Here is a 26202-nt window from a genome sequence, read left to right as displayed (position 1 = left end):
TTTTAAAGAGGATTTTAAAATTTGTACTACAACTATTAGTTTTTTTTTAGACCACTGAATGCAATGGTCACACGACACATCTCCACGGTCTGGCTAGGACCTGTAAATATATTATAACCAGAGCGAGAGCGTCTTTCGGCCCCTAATATTACATTCACAAGCGATGTAGCGCCGATAAGCGGTGTGCCTTATCAGGCAGGCAAAGTGTAGAGTCTGTATGCAAGACAAGGGACTTGTGTGGACTTCTTCAATTCGAGAATAAATTCCTCGTGAGAGTTTTGGCTACAAACTACCTGCCTCTCTGCAAATTGCGTAACATCGTTAGCCTTAATTCGAAGTTCAGAAACTTGCAACCCGTAAACTGTTTATACTTATATTAGTATATTGCTTTCTGTGAATTCAAAAACAGTTAAGTTTGAATTAGTTAAATTTCTTGCAGGCTTATTTTACCATTTCATTACATTTGTCGTTGAGAGAGCGAAAAGAAAGACACAATACATTTTTTACCAATTTATATGAACCCTTTGTGAGCCCTTGGTCCATTTACAGTTGTAAGGATTTTTTATGGGCCTTATAACCAGGTTAAAAAAGAGAGGTCTTAAGAGGGATACGAGATATAAGCAGTTGAGGTTTACGTCATAAATGTTTCAAGTCGGGCAATTGATTTGTGATCATGATTGCCAGTTTTTCACGCATTCCTAGACATTTGCGACGGACTTAACTCAAATGCTTCCTGGAGAGGTGGAGAGGCACACCCCAGAACCTCAAGAAATGTCTTTCTAACAAGTTCGGTCCCTACACATATAAGAGAATTTACTACTGGGAGTGGTGCAACCTTGGAGATATAAACAAGGTTGAAAAGTGGTGTTACCAGGGCAGTTGTTAAGGACTGAAGCAGAGTATTACTGTGACACCCGCCCTGCCACTGAGAAAACGTCAGCTTTTTGAAATTCGCGCGCTACGGAGGTTAATTTTGGTCAATCGCACACTTCGCACACTTTGTTTTCGTTAAACGCGTGGGAACCTTGATCTGCGTACGAGTTCCGATACCATACATACATCTCAAACAGTCTGCCTCTATCATTCATTCTGCAAAACTTTTCCAACTGAACTTTAATAAATTGTGCAGTAGGAGATCAAGGAAAGGCGAAATAACAAGATCGCTCTACAACTTAGTTATCTAAATTGAAAGATCGCTTACAGGCTTGTTTCTATAGTCCAGTCAAAAGATTTCGTTGTCAAAAAAAAATTGAAAATAAAATCCTTATTCGACTTTGCATATATTGAGGAATAAATACTAAAATCAGTATCGGAGTATTACTCGTCTTTTTTGCGATATTTGAACTACAATGAAAGATGAGAAATTTAATTTATGCATAACTAATGTATTTTTAATAAGTAACATTGAAGGGTCCTTATCGACAGAAATAATCAAGCTAGCAACCAAAAACACCCAAAATATAAAAAATTATCCTTTTATTCTGATGAACTATCCCCTTTTTGTACCTTAAGAACGTACTACCAGCGGCCGGATCTGGCTATGATTAGTAACAACTCGCTATCGACATTTCATTAAAAAAGCTGAGTTTTCTTCAAAAATTAAGAACTAAAACTGGTAAATATTTAACCTTTTTGATGAAAGAATAAACGCTGGTCAAAAAAGTTACCGTCTGATAACTAGAATTGCGGCAAAATTATGGCGGGAGTCTTTATAATCTTTTTGCTCCCCAATTTCTCTTATAGGGCCACCTCCTGTTGATTTTCAATTCCCCGATACTGAGCTTAAACGCGGGGACACCCGAACTATGGCACGCCTCCTCTCCATTATCTTTTACAAAAGATGAAAAATTTAGAGTAGCAGTTTTGGAAAAAAAAAAGGGTAAAAATTTGAATCCATTCCACTGTACTTTTGCCTCCGGTACAATAGGCAATTCCGACGTGTGGGTAGATGCTGGGTAAAACTTTGCTGCGTGCCTCAGGAATCTTTCTCCAGGTTTATTTTTAGAGGCAGGGTCATCTCCTGCTGCGGGGCGGAAATAATCTGAAGCCCAAGCGATTTTTAAAATTTTTCATAATTTGGTTTTGTGTCTTTTTCCTCTCTTAAAATGAGGAGAAGTTAATAGTTGCTTAAAACTTGGCAACCTCTGTATACGTCAACTTCGTTTAAAATCAGAGGTAGTAGCGCAAGAACTTATTTTTTCATTTTAAAATTTTTTTATAATTTGGTATTATTTTTCCCATTACCTTTTATCGTGAGTCATATTGTGGCTGGTCTTCTTTGATAACATCAAAAATAAGTGGCAGAGCATATTTTTTGAAAATATGTAAAGTAACGACTGGAAAAATATAATACGTCCTATTACTGCTGGTAGGCTTCTGATGGCCGTCGAAGCTTTTTAGGAGCGTCAGTTTTTAATTGTTTACCTCGGAATAAAAGTAAATCTAGATTTTTTATTTGTAATTTTATTATAAGTTTTATTTGTTTTTAACCGTTGTCTTTTTAACATTTCTAAATTTTTTTAAACTTTTATATTTTTTAAATTTTAATATCTTAAGACCCCTAATAAATAAAAATGATGGGTTAATCCTGTTAAAATATTTTTTTATTTTTTATTTTTTAAAAGGATTTTAAAACAGCGAGAAAAAGGCGTGTCTGTTGAAAGTATGCTTTCCACCCAGTGGTTGAAAAATTACGTTGGCGTACAAAACTGTATAGCATTTGACGTGGCTGTATACAAATCTAATATTAGTGGATAGAGTGATACCATACTTTCACTGGCTGCCTGCCCTTTTAAACTCTTTTTTTCAGGCCACACTTAATTATTTATTATACATTTTTCTTTTCTTTTGTATTTGTGATAAAGAACTTATATTTGCAGGTGTTACCAAACTTTTTCCAAATTTTTAACCTTTTTCTTTTGTCTTTTCTTTTTTTTGTAATGCAGGTGGGGCTGCCCACGCCGGGGTTGTGTCCCTCTGACAGCTATCACTGGGGATTTATATTTTCTTTCACTCAATAACAAAAGGGTTGGGGGTTTCTATTTTGTTCCTTCCTTTCTTTTTTTACGACTCCGCGTAACTATTGTTGGCTTGTCGTTGTTTGGTTTTGCTGCTTGATTCTTCGTAGACCCTTCAATTACTTGTAAAAATCAATTAGTTATGCATAAATTAAATTTCTCATCTTTCATTTAGTTCAAATATCCAAAAAAAGACGAGGTTCCAATACTCCGATTCACGGTGACTTTTAGTATGTTATTCCTCAATATATGCAAAGTCGAATAAGGCATGTTTTATTTTTGTTGCATTTGGGTGTAATACTAAGTTGACTGGACTATTAATCCCCCCCCCCCCCCCCGCGCGCCAAATTAAGTTGCGTTGTAAAAGCATTGGACCCATTGGTACGGTTACAGCTTGTTTATGGGAGTTGTTCTTTAAGCAATAAATTCGAGCTCTTCCATACCTGGTAATCGAGTGAGTCAAGATCACCATTAGACATCATGTTCCCAGCCGAGTCTTTTCTTTGGATCAGTTGATATAGATATATAAGCTCCCGAAAGGAAGCGCTAAGCAAGTCTACAGAGTTCAGTATTTTATCCAAAAATCCTTTGCCAGTTTTTTATCAGAACGACTGAGTACAATGGAACCCAGCCAGTCTTACTGATATCACAAATGGCTGAGTCACAATCGTGTTAGCGTCGTGGTTGTTGAGATTTCGGCCCCCCCCCCCGGGGGGTGCCCAAAAAAGTTTTGTACGGGGAGGCTCCGCCCCGAGGTCTTACCCCTTACCCTTTTATATACCATTTTGACAGAAATTGTACCCCTTTTGAATACTTTTTAATGAAAAAAGGTACCCCTTTCATATACCTGAAAGACATGGCATAGTCTTAAAAATGACGTCTTGTCAGTTTCATGTAGCGCTTAATAAATTGAAATAATACAGCCATAAATTGCATCTGTTCGAAATATTTCAATTAAAGGCCCTTTGAAAAACCTAAATGACTGATTTCCATACCCTTTCATATACCTAAATTGTGAAATCCCTACCCTTTTATATACCTGAAGCCTGAAAAAGGTACCCCTTTCGGGCGGAGCCTCCCCGTATAGCTATAGGCCTTTATAGGGAGTACCCCCCGGGAATTCGGCCCACAGAGACCAAAATTTAGATATTTTTTTTTGACAAAAATGGGTAGTTCACACGAAGGGGCTTGCCTACGGAAGTGTTGCGGCAGGGACGTGTTCCCTCAGCCTCGTGCGTGCCGACCTTGGCAGCTATTAAAAGGCCGCCGTGTGCGTGATTTTGCGGTTTTTGAAAAATAATCTCTCAAAAGCTAAAGCAACCTCTGCTCACAGTGAACGAATGCTCTCTCTTGGCTTTCAATATATGTTTATAATGTGGCCGTCAGAACTCCCATGCATTGATTTAATCGAGAAAGCATCCGTCTTAGTTAATTTCCGAAGCGTTCAAAAGAACATATTCAGTATAAAGCAGTCGTCAGTCAGCCTAGCTTGACGTTGTTCAACTGATTTTGTTGAAGCACTCGAACTGGTTTTGTAGTCCCAAATCGTAGCCTGAATTTCAGACATCCCTCTGTGCTCGCTACTTCTGGCGAGTAGGCGAGCACAGAGGGATGAAATTCAGGCTACCAAATCGGTAAGTGTAAGTAACACGGTTTATGTTTTCAATTTTCGAGAAAGTGGCCTCCATACAGTCCTCACTTTTGTAGAAGTTCCTCCAGAATACACACTTAAAAGTAGTGCTGACACTGAATCGGAGGGCTCGCTTGTGTGCAACTGACTGTGAAATGAACAAGCAGGAAGTTAGAGAATTTTCTCTAAAGAAATTTTAAGTTCGGAAGTCCGGCCAGTGCTCGGTCAATCCGATTGATTGTGACTGGGTTTTCTGTGCGCGATCGAGTTGTTGTTATGATCGACGCAAGTTGTTCAGTGGAATGACGGGTTATTTGTGGGTTATGAATTCGAAATAGCCTGAATTTTAGCCGTCTCCTAAACGACCAGAGGAGAAGCCTGAAATTCAGACTAGACGTGAAGACCTTTCAAATAGTGCCAAACGCGCAACGCATTTAGACCCACACCCCGGGGCCAAGATGCAGTGGAGAATGGGGAAGCTGGGGACAAAATCTTTAATCTTTAGAAAATATGACATCGACTTCTGGTTGTGCTAAAACGACTTTAGTTTTTGGACAGTACTATATCCTTGAAGAATACGCGAAAATTTTGTGGCTAAGGCGGAGAGTAGCAGAATTGACCGGACACGCCGTATTATCTAGAATTATAGAGCACTTCAGTGCACTTCCAACCCCACTCCACCACCAACACCCCCTTTGAACATGATATACGAAACAATCTCTATCTTGCCCCCCCCCCCCCCAACCTCTTGCCTGTTCCAGGATCTTCTAGGCGAACGAAATCAAAAGCGAACTGTCTTTCTCGACTGTGCTGTTATAGGAAAGTACGATGTTAGAACTTGCCCTCTTGACTGTTATGATCTTTTCAGTTTGATGAGATTGTAATTACTATACACTGAATCAGAAGCCCGTTCTCCTGACTGAATATTTTGAACAAAAAAGTGGCGCGACCTGGCAAACGAAAAATAAAGTTAAGGCCGGTTTTAATACACGTTACGATTTGTCGGCCCGATTTTTCCCAAGCAAATTTACATGCTGCGATTCGTCGGCCGGCTTTTCTTTGCCTATTCAAATTGAAAGGATGAAAATCGGCCCGATTTCTAAAATCTGTGACACTGCAACAGATTTTTAAATGCGCACTTATTTTCTTATCAAATCTGGGCAAAATCGGGCCGACAAATCACAACATGTACACCGGCTGCTCACCGGCTGTTTGTATCACCTGTTGCACTGCCGATTATTCCGATAGACGAACGGAAATTAACTCGTGACTCACTCGTGGTCAATTTACCGGAGGCACGTGTTACGATGAGTTTGTCGGAACGGCGCGCGCGCTCGGAAACGAAAAAAAAAAACGTGCGGTCAATCGTTTTTCCGCCTTCCCGCCCCCCTCCCGCCGCCCGCCCACTCGATAAAATCGGTAAAGTCACCTTTGCCCCTCCGCTTGCAATGTTACTTAACGTCACGACCTAGGACCTGTTGGTCTAGCTAACCTTGGTAACATATTTAGCTATATTTCCAAATGCTTGTGTCTTTTTCATGTACCATTTGCATTTGCTTCCAAACGAACTCATCCATGCAGTAAATCTTTTACAAAAGACCGTTGAGCGCTTGATTCTGACGTCGTAAGCGTCGTTTGTCAATAGCTACCAAAATGCCTTTGTTTTTGCCTTTGTTTCCTTTGATTTGCAAGTCGCTGCGATGTTTAAACAACAATTACCGTAATCACCCAGCAAACCATTAACATATTTGTCATTGCAGTCGAGCGAGCGTCATTTCCGTAACGTCTCTACAACCCCCCCCAAAAAAAACCCCCCCCCCCCCCCTCAATCACATGACACGAGAGTTTACGTGATTCTTAACAGGTGCACTGAGCGGAACTTCTGTAACTTTGTCAACTTTAAATGTAAACAAAATACGCGTGGATATTGTTAAGATAAGAAACTCAGAGAGCCCGTTCACATCGATTGAAACATTAAGGAATATTGAATCTGACCAGATGGTAAGTACCCCTTTTTTTACGCGGCTAGCTCGCATTTTGTGATCAGTGTTGGGAGGTATTCGAGGTACGATTTTACAAGGTTCGCTCTTAGTAAGGTACACTGACAGTTATGTTATATGCTACATTCGTAGTGTAAGGCAAGTATAGTTTTCATGAAACTCTCTATATGATCAAGACTGCCAAAAAATCGTATATTGGGCAAAACATAGCATAAAAGATCTGGAACAAACGCCTAGATATCTCGAGAGAAACAAAAGAAGCTTTTTTTTTTTGCCGTCTAGAAACTCTTCCGCAGCGCAGCTTCGTGTTGTAGTTTTTGTTATCTTTCGACGTCAACGTTTTGCAATTTTCCAGGGTTTTAATCAGGGCCAGAATATCTGGATCCTATCCAGATCTTCCAAAAAACAACCCTCATTTAATTTCACCCAAGTAAAGCTTTGCGTTGCACGCAAGTTTGACGTAAAATTGTACCAACTAAAAAGAGTTGTTGAGGATAAGTGACATAAGTGATAAGTTTGTTTTGAAGTCCAATTGTTCATTTTTTCGTTTATTTGCCAAAACAGTTCAGTACAACCAGTCAAATACAATTCGACCTTTATTAAAAAAAATAGCAGCTGTTTTATAAGATTTATTTTTCTGTGCGCATGCATTGAACCCTGTGTAGGCTGGGCGGTTTTGGTAATTAGAAGGGAGGCCGGAAGGATTCTTGGTTCACTGCCTAGCACGCGATACCGTAGCTAGTCTAATCTATCAGTTACCATTGCCAACATTTATTTCCATAGCCAGGTTGTAGTATAATTTTAATACTTTTAAAAAATTCGCTTTTTTTCCCAAAATAACGGCCCAGTTTTTCAAAGCAGGATAGCGAAGCTCCTGAGAAAAGACCGTCTGAGACCAAATAGCCCCCGGGCCTTGCTCATCCTGGGCTAATCCATGATTTAGCTTCTTCAAAATGTTTTATAAGTTGCCAGTTACTCGTTGCGTCACCAATTATCTATATTAGGCACGTCGACTTTCATTTGTCCTTCACTTTTTTACTTTGACTTTCGATATAATAAAACCCCAGTGAGCTTCGGTATACAAAACCCTTGGGAGTGTGCAGTAATCGGCGTACAAGTATAGCTTTTGTGACGTTATCCAATCAATTTAGAGTATTGATGTCACGTGGATATTACTTAGCTGACGTCATGATGAAAAGGGAGGGCTTGATCGAATGAAATTTTTTGTTGCTCACAATAATGACATGTCGAAATCCCGTGACAACAGAAAGGAAACTGTGTTTTGTGGCGTTTCCTTACATCTTTTAGTGAACTTTAGAAGTGATTTCGTCGTTTATAAAAAAAAGACATTATTCTTGGCAGCGATTCAGTAATAATTCTGTGTTTTTTACAAGGGAGAGAAGTTGCATATGGCGGTAATGCCTGTTGCGAAACGAGATTTTGTCCCTCTGGAACCGTTCGTTCACCAAGTCGGAGGGCATTCCTCCATGATGAAATTTGACGATGTTTCTGTTTGCAAGCCGTTAAATCAACGAGAGCATCGCTTTTATGAAGAGCTTCCGTCAGAAATGCACCCCTTCACTCCGGAATACAGAGGTAAGCTCTTATAATTTTTGTTTTCAATTTTCACTCCTCTCGTCCACCCGATCGTTACACAAATGTAGTTAATTTAAATTTCCAGAGACCTAACGTTCGCATTTCATCTTACGCATTGTCGATTATTCTTTCTTTGGTAAGCTTTTGTCGTTGTTTATGATTTTATTGTTATGTTAGCCCGGTTGAAATCGGTTATCGTTCAAAATTTTTAGTCTTATGACGGATTTGCGACGACGTCGCATTCGCTGATATGACACTAAGAAATCCACAGGGGAAATATTGAATATAAAGCTTAGTTTTGATTATCTAGGACTTGTAATGTATTGGTAACAACGACGCGTTTTATTAGCAGAATGTGTAGCCTTGTCATTTCGCGAGAGGTGGCATCAATATTTTTCCCTTTCTCAAGGATCTAGCTAGTTTGCATGTTGTTTTGATGTGGGTATTTTGTTTTCCTGTCACCGTCCGCTCTGTATGTGCGGCACAGCCGTCGCGTATTTGCAACATGATACAACCTGGACTTGCATGGCCTGATCCTAAAACTGGTTGTACAAAAATATTTCGTTTGCCAGCGACTGCAAACGAAACAATTTTTTGCCCCTTATCGTGAAAAAGTTATGAAGTTAATGACGAAGCAACCAGCCATTAAGCCAACTACAATATTATTGTGCATGGTTTTTGCATTCGACCAGAACTTGACCTGCAATTTAATAGAATAACCCTTTTCTAAGTTGTTTTGGCATAATTTTTTGCGAACTTGTTAAGTATCGTTGTCAAAATGTACTCATGTATATTTCAGTGTTGGTTTCATGGCATTTTATGCAGAATATTGCTACTCTGATAATATTCCAACAAAGATAACATAACATCTTGTGATCAAATTCAATTTTATACAGACATACAGTAGGCAGCTGAGTTTTTTGTCCCTATTCCCACGACTTTCCTGCAATCCTAAAGATGCTGGATCGAAAAAAAAAGTTTTTCTCGTTGTGTTTTTCTCCTACATATATGAGAAAAATACATTTTGATGAAAGTGGGAGAACATTGGTTTCATGTTTCTGTTTTTTTTTCTTGTGTTTAGCTATAAATAGCATCTCCCCTGCCAGAGCAGAATATAATATCAGTTTTGTGGTCAGTTTGTATTACAGGATTTCCGAAAAACTTCTAAAAATTTAATGTGTGATAAGACATCTCAATTTTAATGAAAGGCTTTGAACAGATTCAAGTAGTCCTGCTTAGAAACTTTGATTCAATTTATCTGTTAGTATGGATTGATTTGTTTTGGTTTAAAAATGTGTCATGTTAGCTGAGCTTTCTGACAGGGACATGAAATTCCCATTCTGTCTCTGGTTTTTGCAATAATTATATGATTGCCCCAGTTTGAATATATGGGATTTTGGAGCGAAAAGGACTACAGTATTAAATCTGGTCCTCCTTGATGATTATGTTACCCCCTTCATGTTACTTATTTTTGTGGAACTAAATTTTTGCAATATTTGCGATTGCAAAAAAACCCCACAAAATTAGACCTGTGGAAAAATGCTATGAAATTTCATTCCCTGTTGTAAGATTCTCCAATTAACCCAACATCAATTTGCATGATTAGGCATGTTCACGCTCTCTTTCAAGAGAAGATATATCCTAAATGCTGACCTGTGTTCTATGATGTTGTCTGATCTTGCAAATGCACTTACCAACCTGTTTAATACCATTGTACAATATGGCTTTAAAATCGGTTATGCTGATTTTCAGGCTAACCGTTTGTTAAAACTGATTCAGTTTATTATTTTTTGGCAAAATTTAGTTCCTCAACACACAATAATATTTTTCTGCTAAATCACAAAATTTAGTCTCAAAATTCGTCACTTCCATTTCTGCGAAATAAAGTTCCCACAAACAAAAGTAAGAACGAGGTAGCTAATAACTTCTTGTCTCAACGTCATGTACATGTAGGCAAACCTGATATCGAAATTAATTTCCTGAACCACAGCAAAAAATATGAGTTTGTTGGGTCAGTCATTTATTGAAAAGAGTGCTGAACAGCTTTGTTCATTTTAGTTTTGTCCCAGGTGGACAATCTTGTTTCTTTATTTAACTTTCCTGAATAACACTATGTCATCCTTTCTTAGAGCATTATTAAATCTTAGAATTTGACAAATGAAAAATGCCATGGTTCTACTCAAACAGGTCAAGTGTTTTTCCTAGTATGTAAAGTTAAAAAAATAATTTCATTATTGGAAACCAGAATTCATTCTTCATTTTGACCTTCCCCTCTTCAGCCAAAGAGTCTTTAAAGCAAATCTGGCTTCAGCATGCACCATGCACTGTTTGCATGTAAAAGGTTGACAGGTTTTATGACATGTTACTGAGACAGATTAAAATGCCAGACAGTCCCCAATGTGTCTCCTATGAGTATGAGGATATTAAACTCAGTTTTGGCTGCAGCCAATATTTGTGTCAAAACCTATTTGACTGTATAAATGTACTGTTTTTTCTTGAGTAAATGTCCAAGCATTTATTTGTACTCCTGCAGTATATTTGAGCCCTGCCTGAGTTTTTGAAGCAATAGTTTTATTCAATATTTTTGACAGACATGAGACATGCATCTTTCCATCATACCTGCAGCTTATTATATTCCCGGGGGGTACTCCCATATGTGGCCTATATAGGTATGTGCCGCCCGATAGGGTATGGTTTTTGAGGTTCTCGGTCCTTAAATAGGGTATCATTTTTGCTCCTTTTGGCAATGTGTTCCCGGTGTGATCCTTAGATAGGGTACCTAAATTCTATTAGCTAAAATAAACGCCCAGTTAAACGAAAAAAGATATCTTTAAACTGAATTTTCTGTTCAGGTACTAGAAAAGCGATTTGTGTCTTGCCGTGCGCGGTTAGCCGTTATTTGGGTCGTCATGGAACGCTTCTCCTCCCCTTGAATAGGGTGTCATTTTTCGGTTTTGGGCCTTAAAAAGGGTATCAATTTTCGCTTTCTTTATCCTTAAATAGGGTCAGGGTTTAAGAACCTTGGTGGCACACCCCTATCCGAAATTTATGGGAGTACCCCCCCCCCCGGGATTATATTTACCTCAAATTAATACTTGAGGGTCTTGAGGGTCTCCACACCCAGTCTCCACCTTGAAGACCTGGTGTTTAATGCAGAGCTGTGCTCTAGCAGAGCTTGGGTGCCACAGGCGACTTACTTTTGTCTTTTGTCTGAATTACACTTTGCTCTCATGAAAGCTTTTAAGACCAGGGTACCCAGGATTTCTTTCACAAGAGCTTTTGGGCACCCTGCAATTATCCTAAGAGTACAGCTTTGTTAATGGAGAAAATACTAGTTTTAATTAATGGCTGTTTGTTTTCTCTTGTAGGGGTGGTGTATGTGAGCTTTAAAGAAGACGAGGATGGTTACATTCATCTGACCGCTCATCCTGACAAGCTGGCTTTAGAATGTCAAAATAAAGATGGCTCATCTAAATACAGTTGTAACTCTAGTTCAGATAGTGACAGCAGTGGAGAAGAGTTAGTAGGCTCGCCGCAACGGAGATCACGACGTATTGGTATAGTGGAATCAGTAGAAAAAGGACCACACAGGTATTTTTAGTGGCAACTTAGAACCTGGTTGAACATTACAGTAGAATCCTGACTTCTTGAACCCCCGATTTCTTAAACCTCCCTTTACTCGAACCACAATCCTTCTTTAGTTGAACACTGCAATTTACCCCTGATTTCTTTGGGGCCCAAAATAATAACCAGTCATCAGACAATGTCCGGTCAAGATGACAATTTGTCCAGACAAAGTTTTGGTTTGCTGGTCGTTTCATTTGTCACATACTTGGCTTTAAATGATAAAATGATATATAACTGATGACCAAAAAAGGGCATTAAGAAGTGATCTGTTGAAGAAATTGCAGCCAAAACAGTGAAGAAATAAGCAGGTCTTTTTATGCCACACAAACAGAGACAATGGCCCGATTTATACTAGAGACGGATGATCTGTCTGGACGAACTTGCATTTTAATTAGGCGAGCATTTTTTAGTTTGTGCGATAATTCGTCTGTGTATAAATACGGGCAAACAGACGGATCATCTGTCCAGACCAGACGACGTTCGAATAGTATCCCATGATGCATTTCGTTTCATCTTATATTATCACTGCGTACGTGACCTAATCAGTATTGTTCAGCTCTCGCGAAGTGAGAAGAAGCTTATTATTACGGTTAATTTTCACCAGTTGTAAGCATTTCACTAATTTGAAGAGTACAGTTATAAGATTACTTTCGAAAGTAGTCATTTTGAATCAGGGTTCTCCCTAGTTTTCAGCACAGCAGGTAAGAAAACTTTTTAAACCGGTAAACTCACTAAAGAAATTCCCGTAGATTCCAGCCGTTTTCTAGTTTACCTACATGGAACAGAATGTTGTCCAAATGCTGGTCGAATTTTATTTCATGATAACTTTATTCTGGCCTTACAGACCTCTTTCGCCTGCTATACAGCCTAAGAAAAATTGCATAAAATTATCTTCCGTTGTTTTAAGGGGATACATTTGCTGCCGCTTACATGACGTACCTCTTGAAGAATCGGCGGCCCTGTTTCGTCTTTGCTACGAGTCGCTGCAGCACTATTTTTCTTTGCTTTGAATACTCAGCATTCACAACGGCGTTGTTGAAAAGTTGTATTCTGAATGCTCCTTTTAACCTGTCGTCTGGATTTTGTTTTTAATACTTACGTACTTAATGAGAAGAATTTGACAACGAAAGCTGCCTTTGTCTTCACCACGTGTCAGCTTCGGTTAACTAAGCAATCAACTATTTTCTGCATTTTGCATGTTTTTGAAAACTAAACTATTATATGTAAGTAATATTTCTCACTTCTGAAATTATTTTTACCGCTTTGCCTTTGTGATTGTTTTCATTTTCAACGGACAAAGTGAAAGGACAGCAAGGATTGCTCCCGCCCTATTGTGGAATCGATCGTGGAAACTGTGCAACAACAGATGTGCACTTGCCGATAAGTGAGAAAGACCAGCAAAACTTGCTCTTTCTTCGATAGGTATCAGCACTCAGAGATTCGGCAAGCGAAGGGAAATAAAGAATATTGAATACTAGCACAAATTCGTAAATGAATATTGCATTTGTCGCTGTTTATTTTCAATCTGTTACTTTCGGTCATGACTACGAAGGTGAAACGAGTGGTGTTACTTTGTTATTTACCTGTTGAATTTTCAAGATTTCTAAGCGGTTCTAGGCGGTAAAGAGTCATGTTACAAGCGGTAAAATTTACCGGTTACCGCCTGATAAGGAGAACACTGTGAATGTAAATATAAATGGCAATGATGACAAAGCGCTCACGAAAGAGCCCAGCGATTGTTGCCTGAAACAGACATCACACATGCTTCGCAGCACGCGGCGCTGGTTTTCGATCGAAATTTCAGTCATCTTTGATCACTGAAAAAGTCATTAAGATGCGGGTACTTCTCGGTACTTCTTTGCAAGTATAATGATACGGCCTTCATTATGCTAGCGTGAGACCCATATTTAGTGGAAACCTGCTCATTATCCGAAGAATCGTGAATATTTATCACCTCGACGCGGGTCAGTGAACACTTTGTGAAGGAAAGCTAATCAAAATAATCAAAATAAAGGACGTTTTTTAACAAACCACGGTCATAGGACAATTGCAAATCAATGAAAGTATGACAAACAACAAAATAATACAATTTTCTTGCTTTTGACTGGAAAAAAAATACGAAATATGCCGTAGAGAAAGCGGTGTTATTTTACGGTGGAATCCGCCATAACTTTGATATTGCGTGAAGTGCGCGGAGAATTGCACCATGGGATACTATTCTAACGTCGTCTGTGTCCAACTATCTGTGACCAACTATCTTCATAATTCGTCTTGGAAGACGAATTATGAAGATAGTTGGTCTGGACCGATAATCCGTCTGTTTGCCCGTATTTATACACAGACGAATTATCGCACAAACTAAAAAATGCTCGCCTAATTAAAATGCAAGTTCGTCCAGACGGATCATCTGTCGCTAGTATAAATCGGGCCAATCTAACAAACAGTGAAACAAATGGTAGTTTAAAATTGCTATTTTCAATATTTTGACCAGTGACAAACCACACGTGACCGAGCTAAAAAATTTTGGCTGGTCAACATGACCGGCAACTGTCTGAAAGTTATTATGAGGCCTGTTTCTTGAACCTCTTGATTTTTTTTTTTAACCAATTTCGTTTTTCTTGGAGGTTCTTGAAGCCTAGATTCCACTGTATCTCTAGGTTTATAGTTCATGAAACAAACTGCTAAAGGAAGTAATAAGAAGCTGAACAAATTGTATTTTTGTTTCCTTTAGGGTACGACTTCGGAGCGGAAAGCTAGAACTAGTAAGCTCTAGGAAGGATGGGTTATTTGAAGCTGGAGATATGCCGGAACATTCTGCAGGTTTGTTGGACTTACTTAGTATAGACTACCGTGGAACCCTGTCAATCTAACCACCAATGGGTCATCAAAATCTGGTCATGTTAACTGTGTGTGACTGAATAAGGCGGAATAACACAATGAAATGGTTGGAAGGCAGTGTTCTACTGTACTTCCACTGATAAGGACTGCTTTAACATTCTAGATTTTTTTTTACTTGGTTGCAAATCATTTTTAGTTGGGATGTGCAAGGAAGATTGGTACCTTTCTTGGAATGTGGGAGAGAGGAATTCATGACTCTTGACAAGAATCCTGCTTGAACCAAAAAACAAATTGGAACTTGGAATTTCAATGGACAATTTTCGTAGAAGCCAATGAAAGGAAAATGATTGATATATTTTGGTTGTTGTTTGGCAACTTGTGTTTGGCAATGATCAGGATAATAACCCATTAATCAAGTGAAATCAGTATTTTATCAGCTAAAATCAACACAGTTTTGTTCACCTTTAAAGAAAATATGAACCACTGTCGTTGATCTGATATCCACTTTCCTTCAAGCTTACCTTGCAAGTCCCAAATAAATTTGTCATATGGGTTGCAGGGGAGGGTTGTTGGTCGTAGAACCAACCATTTGTTTTGCTTCTTTAGATCATGCCTCCCACGGGTGGCCTGAAATTGGGAACTACACAAGCTCTTATGCAAGAAGGAACTGCATCTATGGTACTACATGTGTGCTAACTGATTCTATGTTGTCTTGTTTAAAGTGATAATCATTGAAGTCATGGTGCAGTCAACTCCTGTTTAGTGCACTGACAATGGAACTGTTTGGGGAACTAGGGAATCTTAGTCACATGTGCTAAAATCCTGGGGCGGTGGGGTGGGGTGGTATTTATTGTGGTGGACTATAGGTGGAAGCTCTGCCCAAATGGGGGTACCTTTTTCAGGGTGGAAGTATAAAAAAGGCAGGGCACGCTCATCCAGTTACACTGTACTCAGGGTTTACTAAATTCAAGGGCATAGAAAAGGGGTAAACCTTTTCTGTCAAAAATAGTGTAAGGGTCAGGGTTTGGACGTCAGGGTGGAGCCTTCCCATACACAACTTTCTTGAGAACTCCCCTTCCCCCTAAATCTCTTCAATTGAGTGTTCAGACTCGATGCTTACTTTCCCTGTCTCCAAACAGTACCAGAAATTGTCATGTGCCCTTTATCATTCTAGTGAATCATTCTATCTAAACGAAACTCATAAAACTGATGCCTCTCTCTTCCGGAAAGGTGAAGAGGTGTCTGTCATAGTGCAATCCTTCAGTTCAATTCTGCCTGCAAGATAGATGTCTATTAGCAGAGAATTGGTGTGAACTTGGAAGAGAATGAAATACATTAACTAATCATTTTTTATTGCCTTTTTAGGGAGTGCAGGTGCAAACCCTTGGAGTTTGCATTGTCACAAAGAAGAGTTAAACAAAATGAGAGCATTGGGTTCCTCTTCTAAAACGCATAGTATCCTTTTGCAACAATATGATTGTGTCATGTCCTGATTTGAAGTGTTAATTAGTGTGACTTTGAGCCTTAAAGCGACCTTCACACAACAAATTAAAGTCGGGAAACTTGTGTTGGTAAACTCAAGTTGTTGTGAGTGTATGACACAACAACAGTTGGCAAACATCTCGGTATACTGTTGGGGTAAAAAAGATCTTGTTTCTTTTGGCGGACAGCCAACAAAACGAGCACAAGCCACTTTTAAAGTTATTGATAAGGTTCATTATTGTCATATTTTTTGAAGGTGCCATGCTTCCATGTAAGTTTTCTTTGTTGTAGCAGGTCTGTTTACTTGATGATATTAGTAATAATTACATGTCATCTTGTGTTGAAACCTTAACTTCAAGTAGAATTTATTGTTTTGGAGAACGTGGCCTACCAATTTTCTAATCCTTGTATTCTGGACTTAAAAATGGGAACACGGCAACATGGAGATGATGCAACTGGTGAAAAAAGGGACAGACTAATGGCTAAAGTTGAAAAATCTACCTCAAAAACACTTGGAATCAGAGCATGTGGTATGCAGGTGAGAAAAATGACTTATAGCTTAAGCACCCTGGCAGGTTTCCACGAGCAATTTTTATGTGGCAATTTTTATGTGACAACCTATATTTGCTCGTGAAGATGAGAAAAATTGGTCAATAATTTATGGTTATGTGACAAATATATTTGTTGACAAGCTAGCAAGTTAGCTTTTATGTGACAAATTAAAGTTGTCACATACCACTGACAAATAAAAGTTGTCAGATACGAAAATCGCTGGTGTAGACGACTGGCAAATATTGCATCAGCATGTGTGTTCCCCAATCTCCCAAACTTCCACTGAGCACTGTGTGTGTGTATCTCTGCTGTCCAAGGTCATTACTGGCATACTAAACTTTGGACTGCCGACAAATAACTGTTGTGTCATTTACACGATCAGATATATTATTTTTTTGTCACATAAAAATTGCCTGTGTAATACCGGCTTTTAAAATACAGGGTTCAAAATAAAATTTCGTTTTTAGCCTGAATTTGTCGGCTTTTTTTGTCAAGGCTCATTTTTTCCCGGCTGTTAGAGAGCTATGCATTTTCAAGGGACACAATCCATCTGCATACATGACATACCCAGATGCATTCTGGGGCGATTTCAAACACAGTCGGCCATTTGTAAGTTTTCCGAAGTGATACAATATTTAATTTACGGCAAGATTGGAGCAATGTGACTTCTTTTCTTATTTTGAATGTTTGAGAAGCAAATAAGATCTTCAATATAATTTTCTGGAGGGACACAATACCTGAGAAGGTGGGGCGGCCCGTTATTCATCTTAACACAGAAATGAAGTCGCCACATTGGCGACTAAACCGTAAAACCAGAAGTTTTCCAATTCGTCGACAAAGATGAAATTTTGGTCGCATTAGCGACCATTAAGTCGCTCTTTCTAGCCCTGTAGCTGCTTTATTTTCTGATATGGAATGTTTACTTCAACATTACCGCAACTTTTATTTCAGTTGGCCGATCAAGGCATGATATTTTCAATTTCTTCGGTGAAAAGTAGCCGGCAAGTGTCGTCAGAGCGCCGGCTACCGCCGACAGCCGGCTGCTATTTTGAACCCTGAAAATATTTTTGTTAATATTATCTGTCATGTGGCTTTTATTGGTATGGTCACCAGCAACGTTTTTTTTTCTTTTGTACATATAGGTGTATAAGCAGAATTCTGGAAGGTTTATGTGTCGAAACAAATATTATGGACTGAAGTTGTGCGAGGAAGGTTTTAAGGAAGAACTGATTACTTTTCTTCACAATGGACAACAATTTAGAACAGAGTTAATAGAACCTTTACTTTACAAGCTCCGAAAGCTGCACAAAGTTATTGAGAAGCAGCAATCTTATCGATTTTACTCGAGCTCCTTGCTCTTAATGTACGAAGGGCACGTTGACAATGCTGATGAAGTGTCAAACATTTGTTGCTGTGCTGCGAAAGAGCAAGAGAATGGACGAACAAAGCAGGAACAACTTAGCCGCAATAACAGCTCAAGTCATTTGAACAAGAATGGTCAATGCCCGAGTCACCGTTGCAAGGTGGATGTGAGAATGATTGACTTTGCGCACACAACGCACAGTGGTTTCTCAGGGGATCGTACTCGTACAGGGCCTGACACAGGCTATTTATTTGGGTTGAAGAACTTGATCAGGCTTCTAGAGGAAATCCTAGAGAAGTACCACAAATCTCCTGATGAACTGGAGGAAATTATTATTAATTCTGATAAAGGCCAAGTTAATTAAGGTATCTTAGGGCATAGAAGGTTGAAATATAAAAATAAGGCTATTTAATGTGGCATTAAAGTTGTATTTCTATGCCAATAATTCTTAATCTAAAGCACTCAAACTTCTATTACAGGTAAAATGTATGTCTGCAATAATTTGTTTGCTCGCATGGTTAAAATTATCCAAATGGGAAATTCAGAATTTAATACATCGATAAAAAAGGTGAGGCATGTTAATGAACAGTGCAGTACATATTCAAGGTTAATATACAAAATAATATTATTGCATTGAACTCTGCAATATTTGTTCATATGGTTTCAACAATTTCTTGCTAAGTCTGGCCAAATAAGAAAAGCTAGAAAATAAAAGACCAGATAATTTTTTGGAATAAAACAGTACATTTTTGGGGTTAAATTTAAATAAGATAAATAAATACACATTGGATTTAAGCTTTATTATAAAACATTTAAATTACAGGTTGTTACTTGTTTGCAGTTAAATGTTATTATTCATAACACTCAATCCATTCAGTGATATAGAGGAGCTTTTTTTACAGAAATGTAAATTAGCTCTGTTATTTATTTATTTAGGTCTTAAACATACCAACATATCATTTCATATTTTGAGCTGAATCAAATTCAGCACACAAGCAATATCTATGAATAGCTTAAATTCCTTCCCCTGGGTAAGGGATAGGGCCCAAAAAAGCCTTTGAATTGTTATTTTTTTCTTTTAGTTCTTTCCCATCCATTCTATCAGAGAATAGATTTGAAAACAGCCCTAATACTTTGGGTAAGCCCAAATTATTATAAGTAGTGTTCTACATCCTATTCTGAGAATGGCCTATTCTATCACTTAATTTTTTAGATCATTTCTCACTGTTAATGTTACAAAAAATACTTACAATGCAAAATACTAGAAATCAAATTCACCATTCAAATAATGTTGTTATACAAGAGCGTAGTAATTGCTTGACAGCATAAATTAAGCCAGAAATGACTTGAAAACTGTTGTTGAGATCGCTACAACACAGTTACTGAATACACATAAAAATACTAAAGAAACCTGTTTATAAATTCACAAAATGAAACTAAGTTCCAGTTAGGTTTTAATTTACCAATATTTTCGCAGTAATGTACAAATACAGATTTCCTATATTATGAAAAAGAAAAAACAAATCAGAGATAAACTTGATATTCAAGAGTTAAAATTACCAGTAGTTACATTGGTTTGTTGGGAACTATCTTGTAATGGGTTGATATCTTACAGGGGTTTACATACATTTAAGATAAAGGTACAGTTACAGCATCTGGCAAGATTTTAATTGTATTATTAATCGTGGTATAAATAACTATAACTTGCCTAATGCAGGGAAGCTCAAACAATTGCAACACGCTGTCGTCTTTTCGCATATCGTGCTTCATTACATTCTATTGTGTTCATAATTTAGCCTGATGACTGGATTAATATTAAATATATATTAATTATTAATTAATTATTGGTAAAATGTTCCTCGTTGGGGTAAAAATTGTGTATATTTTGGGTCGTCATCGGGTTGTAAACAGAAAAACATATTTTAAACTTTTCGCACAACTGTATTTATGTATATATTGTATTCTTAAAATTTAACAAGACGCTCGTCAAACACATTAAATTTTATACTTATCATGTGTTATGTTGTTTGCTTGTTAGCCTCAAAATAGAGGTTTTCAGTAAAGCCTAGAACAGGAGCCAGTGTTTATTATCAGCCAACCTCGTTCTCAGGGTCTCTCTTTCCCCACCCCCCCAAAGCAAGAGAAGGGGAGGAGAGACCCTGAGAACGAGATTGATTTTCAGCAAATGTTTATTTTCACGTTTCATGCTGCCGAATCTGCATATTTTTGCAGATGGTATTTTCACTTGCATGTAACAAAGAAAAAACCGGTTGCATTTTGATGATATTGAGGTTATTTGGTCAGGGAGATTTTGAGGAAGCCTCGTTGATGAGTTGTTAGCTCAATGAGTTTTTTAATTCCTATTATTCAAACAGAAATATCGCGAGTACTACGAATGTCGTTTAGGACATGAACATCCTTTCTTCTCAGCATCGCTTTTCGATGTGGTGGCTACTCTCCGGCCACCACTTTGGAAAGAAACGCTGAGAAGGGTCTGGAGAGGAGGTTTTGTTGGTTTCTTTGGTCTCGGTAAAGAATTTGAATTCTGGGAAACAATGACGAGTCAACCCCAGTGGATTTCGGTTTTAAAGTAACGTAGTGCAGCCCTGAAACGAGGAATATCCTCGTAGCCTAAATTTTGGCTTGTTATACAGGTGTTTATTACTTTGGGAGCCAGAGGGTTTTTTATTTATTTTTGCAGCGAACCGCTCTCTGAGTAGCCTATACCGCTTGCTCGCGCGCGTTACTGACGAAGCCACGGTTGTGGAAAATACCCCGCTGGCACCCAGTGTAGGTGTTTATTGTCACTGGAGCTAATGGGAAGGAGGAATAGCCTCTCCCTTTACCATCTAACCCCTGCGCGCCTGCAATGTTTTCTTCACGGGAGGCGGGGACGGTTACTCCCTTATAAGGGACGGACCACTGTTTTCTTGGAGGGTAGGTATGAAAAATTTTCCTCTGCAAACTTTTTTTAGTTTATGCACCTCTGCAAACATTTTTTTTCATATCGTGTTTACAAACAGTTTATTTTGTCTTTCAAGACCCTACAAACAACTTTTACAGTATAATTCATACCCCTTCAAAAAAAATAATGGTCCGTCCGCTAAATATGGTATTCATAGGTTTGGACCATTTTGTTCTAAAATGGGGAATAATTCTTAGAAGAAAATATTTTTATCATCGTCATTCGTTGATGCCCTTCTCAAAATCCTATTTCCCTCTGAGACATACCTGCAGGGAATCTTGGTAGTTTGTTTGTATTCAGCGGTGCAGAATCAAGGAGATGTTTCCTATGATTCCGTTCAGGAGCGATCCATCGAGGGAATTGGGCATTGCTATGCAAACCGAAGCAGTTCCTGATTGGGGTCTTGTCTGAAAAAGGGGATCGATTATTGGGGGCGGATCTATATAAAATAGCACCCCATCCAAATCATCGGGGTGGTGCTATTCATAACACTGACATCTTGCTTCTGGGAAACTCAAGTCAAACTTGAACGTGTTTTGAATTATTAATTCACATGGTTTGATGAACCCACTGCTGTCGTTTATTGGTGGTCAGCTGGGTTGCTAGGTAACAATATAAAATCCTTATTCCAAAACAACTCAAAGCAGCAATGCCACGATATTTGAAGTCATTTTTCTGATTACTTTCAAATTGAAGGAAACCTCAAAATAATAGTTGTTTAACATAAAAAAAAAACAACAAAAGACTAGTAAAAACGCAAAATTAAACAAGGATGGTTTCGACTAATGAAGATTAAGACGGATTACGAACGACAAACTTGAAAAAAAATGCCGATTTGTTCAAGATGTGTTGTCCGTGACGTAGCTGCTTTAAAGAGAGTGAATTTCCCTTGAGCTAAACGTTAACAAAATGTTTTTAGTTGATCGAGTCTGTGTTCAACTCTAATTAGCGTGCGACTTGATAACTTTGGCAAAAATATTTCAGCTACAACCAGCTTTGACTTCTTCATCAAGTTAAAGTCAAGCGCCGAATGTTTCTTAATCATGTACCGATTTGAGGCGTGGCATTTCCTTTTTTTCAAAAAGAAAAGACAAAAAATATCAACAGATCACCGTGCCCTAAAAAAACTGACACTTATATAATAAGGATGACTGCTTTGAATAAAAGGCGCTTCAAACATCTATTACATTGATGCCGCGAACAAGTAAATATCTCAAGAAAGCTTGTACTCTTTGGAAATCGGCGCTATTTCATTATCAAAAACCGAAAACCTAAATGAGAGGTTTTTTGGTTTTTTTACTTCCTGAAATACAATACACTGCGGAACTTGACGGATTCAAAAGAAGAGTAAAAGCTAGAAAATTTGAAGGAAAATTTTATGAACACAATACAGGGCAATTAATACCGAAAAAACGCAATCAAGGAACATCTGTTTGTTTATTTTAGACTTTCGACTATTCAAACATGGTATTCTTCATTTTTTGAAGGCTTATTTTGTTCATCCTCACTTTTCTGTTTAAACCAATCGGATAATATCGACAAATGAATATATTCAATTAATCAACAAGTACCGTTCTTGATTTTTTTCGAGGTAGAGCTAAAATAGAGCACCTATACAAGGAAACGCGAGAGATAAAGGGGTGCAATTAACACTTCACAAAGCTTAGTTTATACATCTCTCAAGACATGTTTGTCTGCGGGAAAAATCAAGCTTCCGCTCTAAGAAAAGAAAAGTTAAACAACAAATAAAAAAATACGTGGTTGTCGTTAAAATAAACTGATCAGTACGTGATGTAGGAAAGCCTCGCCAAGACTGCAAGTTAACTCGCATTAGCAGTACACCGTCGCATTTCTTCCGTTTGCAGAAAACGCCTCGTCGCCAAAACAGTACTTTGAATGTTTTACAAAAAGGTTGTACCGTACTAAAAATAGGTACTGAACTTGTCAATTACTTTTATTTCTAGATATGTTTTCCTTTATTTCAATATTTTAATTAATTTGAGCGATTTTAAAATAGTTTGCGCTCATATCTGTTTTCTTTACAGAACAAAACTGAAAAGAAACTCAATCAAAACGAAAATGGCGTCACGTACAATGGACTCGTTCAAAAATGAAAGTTCGCTCGCGCCGCGTAATTCCTCGGATTCAGATCCTAGCAACTTGAGATCGGTTTTGCACGCCACTGTGATCATTTTCATTATGGCTGTAATAATTGTTGGAAACGTTATTGTTCTTCTTGTAATCTACCGCCAAAGAACCAGACCGAGCTCGCGCGTAGCTAACATGCTCATCGCAAATCTTGCCGTGGTGGATCTGTGCATTGCATTGTTGCTATTCCCGTTTTCCGTGGTCACGATTTTGCTGCAGCGCTGGGCGTTCGGAGATGCTGTTTGCCAGTTCAATGGTGCTACTAACATGACAGCCGGTGCAGCTTCTATTCTCACTATGGCGGTTATAAGCATAGACAGGTACGAAGTGTGAAGTTTTATTTTATTTTTTTTTGTTCACGGGACCCCGTGAGCAACTCTAGTAAGTTCATTTGGAGGAAGTGGTTTCAAATCACAGTTAGAACAACATTCTCTTAAAATAAATTGATTGAGATTTCACTGTCGGTCTATAGCATTCAGAAAAGCGCTTATACTGATTATGTTACTACTTAGCGGCTCGTAGAGGAAATTTTTAAGGAGGCTATGACATGATATTTCAGCCCTATTCCTGGCGCGAAGAGAAGGAACTGATAATGATGATGATGATGATGATAATGATGTCGAGATATTTTGAGCGATGCTTTTACATATAAACTGTTCTTGCAATGAATTATCCTGATCGAAGGAAACGTTAAAATGGAAAGACACAAAAGATATATAGTCCGAAAGTTAAAGTTACGACTGACCAACGAAGTACGAATTCATAACTAGATGCGCTGTTTCCTTTGCTTTCCCTGGGTTATCTGTTTTTGCTTAGAGTTCTGGGCCCATTTATTCAAACAGTGGATAAATCGCTATCTGATGGATAGGTTTTGATAAAACAAACTAAGCTATACAGTGGATAGTAATTTATCTGGTGGATAGCACTATAAGCTACTATACATCTTACGAACAACCGGGGCCTAGTGTTTTTTATTTCTTTATTTATTAATTCACCTATTTATTTATTTTTTACAAATCGAATTAGTTTTTGTGATCCATTTTTATATTATTTGTGTAATTTTATGAGAAGTTTTAGCATTTTATAGTTTTTATTTCTATTGTAAATATTGTAAATAATAATCTTTTAATCTTTTATATAATATTGTAATAATTCTTAGTAAATTTATTATTATTATTATTATCATCATCATCATCATCATTATTATTATTATTATTATTATTATTATTATTATGTCAGATTTGCCGCAGGGCGGTTTTCCACTGAGTACTGAAAGTATTCGTAAATCGCTTTCATCATCATCATCATCATCATCATCATCATCATCATCATCATCATCATCATCATCATCTATGTTATTTGCCACTTAAGTATTATTTAACAATTTGAACAGTTAAGTAGGGCGAGGAGACTTCCAGGAAACCACCAGGCTTATAGGGGAGGCCACCCTTTGAAGGCCGCTTTGGTTTTGCTTAACAATAAGCAACGTTTGGTTCAAAAGGCTCGCACCACCCACTCTCCAAATCAAAAATCAAATGCAAGACTAAAACCAATCACGACTTCTCCGTTTTCTTTGAGTCTCATATTTTCCTTGTGTCGTCTACGTTTTCATTTTGTTTGGTTTTGGTTTAACGACACTTATCATACACTTAACTGAAAACGCTCTGTAATCCCCGAAAGTAAATTTGTCTTAGCATCCATCCAACCCTTATTTTTCACCATAATCCGGTTGTCGTAACAGACAGTTTGCTTTTCTTTCCCTTCTAGGTACCGCGCGATCGTTTCTCCACCGGGCCATAAGGTGACTCCTAAACAGGCCTGGGCACTACTGACCGTAGTATGGACCTGGTCCATAATCATTGGTGTCCTCCCAGTCCTCGGATGGAACGAATACTCCCACACCGCTCTGAACACCATGTGTAAAATTTCCTTCACCAAGGGCCGGGGCTACATTTTGTTGGTGATTATCACATGTTTCTTGATACCGCTATTTGTCATGTTTTACTGCTATCTGCGAATTTTTCTAAAAGTTCGATTCCACAAGAAGCAATTGCAACGGTGGAATCTCAACAACTCAGACGCGCAAAGAAATTTTGAACGCGAAACGAAAACCGCGCAAGTTGTGTTCACGGTGCTCTTTGTTTTCATCGTGTGCTGGAGCCCGTTCGTTGTTGTACACCTTCTTGAGTCCTTTCCGACCATCAGCCTGTCACGCACTGTGTTTCATGCCGTGACACTTGTCGCAGGCGTGCATTCGCTCTGTAACCCAATCATCTACACCACAATGAACAAAAGATTCCGTAACGAGTTGCGCCACGTGTGCCCGTGTGGACGATGCGGGCATGTCACCTGCTGTGTGGGTAATAACCTTGTTCAGCCAATCAACTTGGAGACAAGTGTCACGCTACGATCATGAGGTGGGAAGAGGAAGAACGTTAGGTCGCGTCGTACTGCGGGAGCGTTACGATCTTGAGGACGAAAATAGTATAAACGCTCTGATTAGGAGGTGCAGGGTGACGTAAAGCTGAAACGCTTTGATTATGAGAAGAAACGTAACGTCAACGTCGCAACGTTGCGACCACTACGCGAAAAGTGATGCTGTAACGCTGCAATCAAGTAAAGAAAAATACGCTGACTTTTCACTTTGTCCATGTAGAATTTAATATAACTCTGTAACGCAACTTTTGTGGTTGAGCAAAGCATGACACCTGTCACGCTGTGATATAATGAGGAGGAACGTAAAGCAAGGCTGTAACGCGGAGTCGCGGACATTTTTCAGAGGAAGCCTCTTAACTGACTAAAGCTTTTTTTGTTAGAATGTAACATTAAAATGGTGTGTATTCAAAATTGGCAGGATAAAATTTAACAGCACGTAATGCCAAAAAAAGTCGCGGAATTTTTCATATTTGTCACTTTTCACAGTAAGACGGCAAAGTTTGTCCAAAGAGATAGGGAACACCGCCCCCCCTCCCCCCCTCCCCCAA

The 26202-nt window shown here is 38.4% G+C and overlaps 2 protein-coding genes across 3 annotated transcripts; both read left to right on the top strand.

The window, feature by feature from the left end:
* The first annotated feature begins 7833 nt into the window (after positions 1 to 7833).
* On the top strand, positions 7834 to 18587 carry LOC144663416 (inositol hexakisphosphate kinase 1-like). 2 transcript variants are annotated; one of them, XM_078524347.1, is made up of 7 exons: positions 7834 to 8243; positions 11612 to 11834; positions 14602 to 14690; positions 15315 to 15386; positions 16074 to 16163; positions 16553 to 16728; positions 17885 to 18587. In XM_078524347.1, the coding sequence occupies exons 1-7, from the start codon at positions 8057 to 8059 to the stop codon at positions 18467 to 18469; spliced, it is 1422 nt and encodes a 473-aa protein (XP_078380473.1). In that variant the 5' UTR covers positions 7834 to 8056; the 3' UTR covers positions 18470 to 18587. The 2 variants fall into 2 exon arrangements, with proteins under 2 accessions (XP_078380473.1, XP_078380474.1); XM_078524348.1 differs by lacking the exon at positions 15315 to 15386 and having other exon boundaries at positions 7835 to 8243.
* A 4304-nt stretch (positions 18588 to 22891) lies between these two features.
* Positions 22892 to 26168, top strand: LOC144663444 (rhodopsin-like). The gene is made up of 3 exons (XM_078524400.1): positions 22892 to 23002; positions 23116 to 23538; positions 24986 to 26168. Exons 2-3 carry the CDS (start codon positions 23150 to 23152, stop codon positions 25632 to 25634), a joined length of 1038 nt encoding a protein of 345 aa, XP_078380526.1. The 5' UTR covers positions 22892 to 23002; positions 23116 to 23149; the 3' UTR covers positions 25635 to 26168.
* Positions 26169 to 26202: the final 34 nt, after the last annotated feature.

The sequence above is a fragment of the Oculina patagonica genome, chromosome 8 (assembly GCF_052425735.1).
Source record: "Oculina patagonica isolate OP01 chromosome 8, crgOcupat, whole genome shotgun sequence".
In the NCBI taxonomy this organism is placed as follows: Eukaryota; Metazoa; Cnidaria; class Anthozoa; order Scleractinia; family Oculinidae; genus Oculina; species Oculina patagonica.
This window is presented reverse-complemented; position numbering and strand designations above follow the sequence as displayed.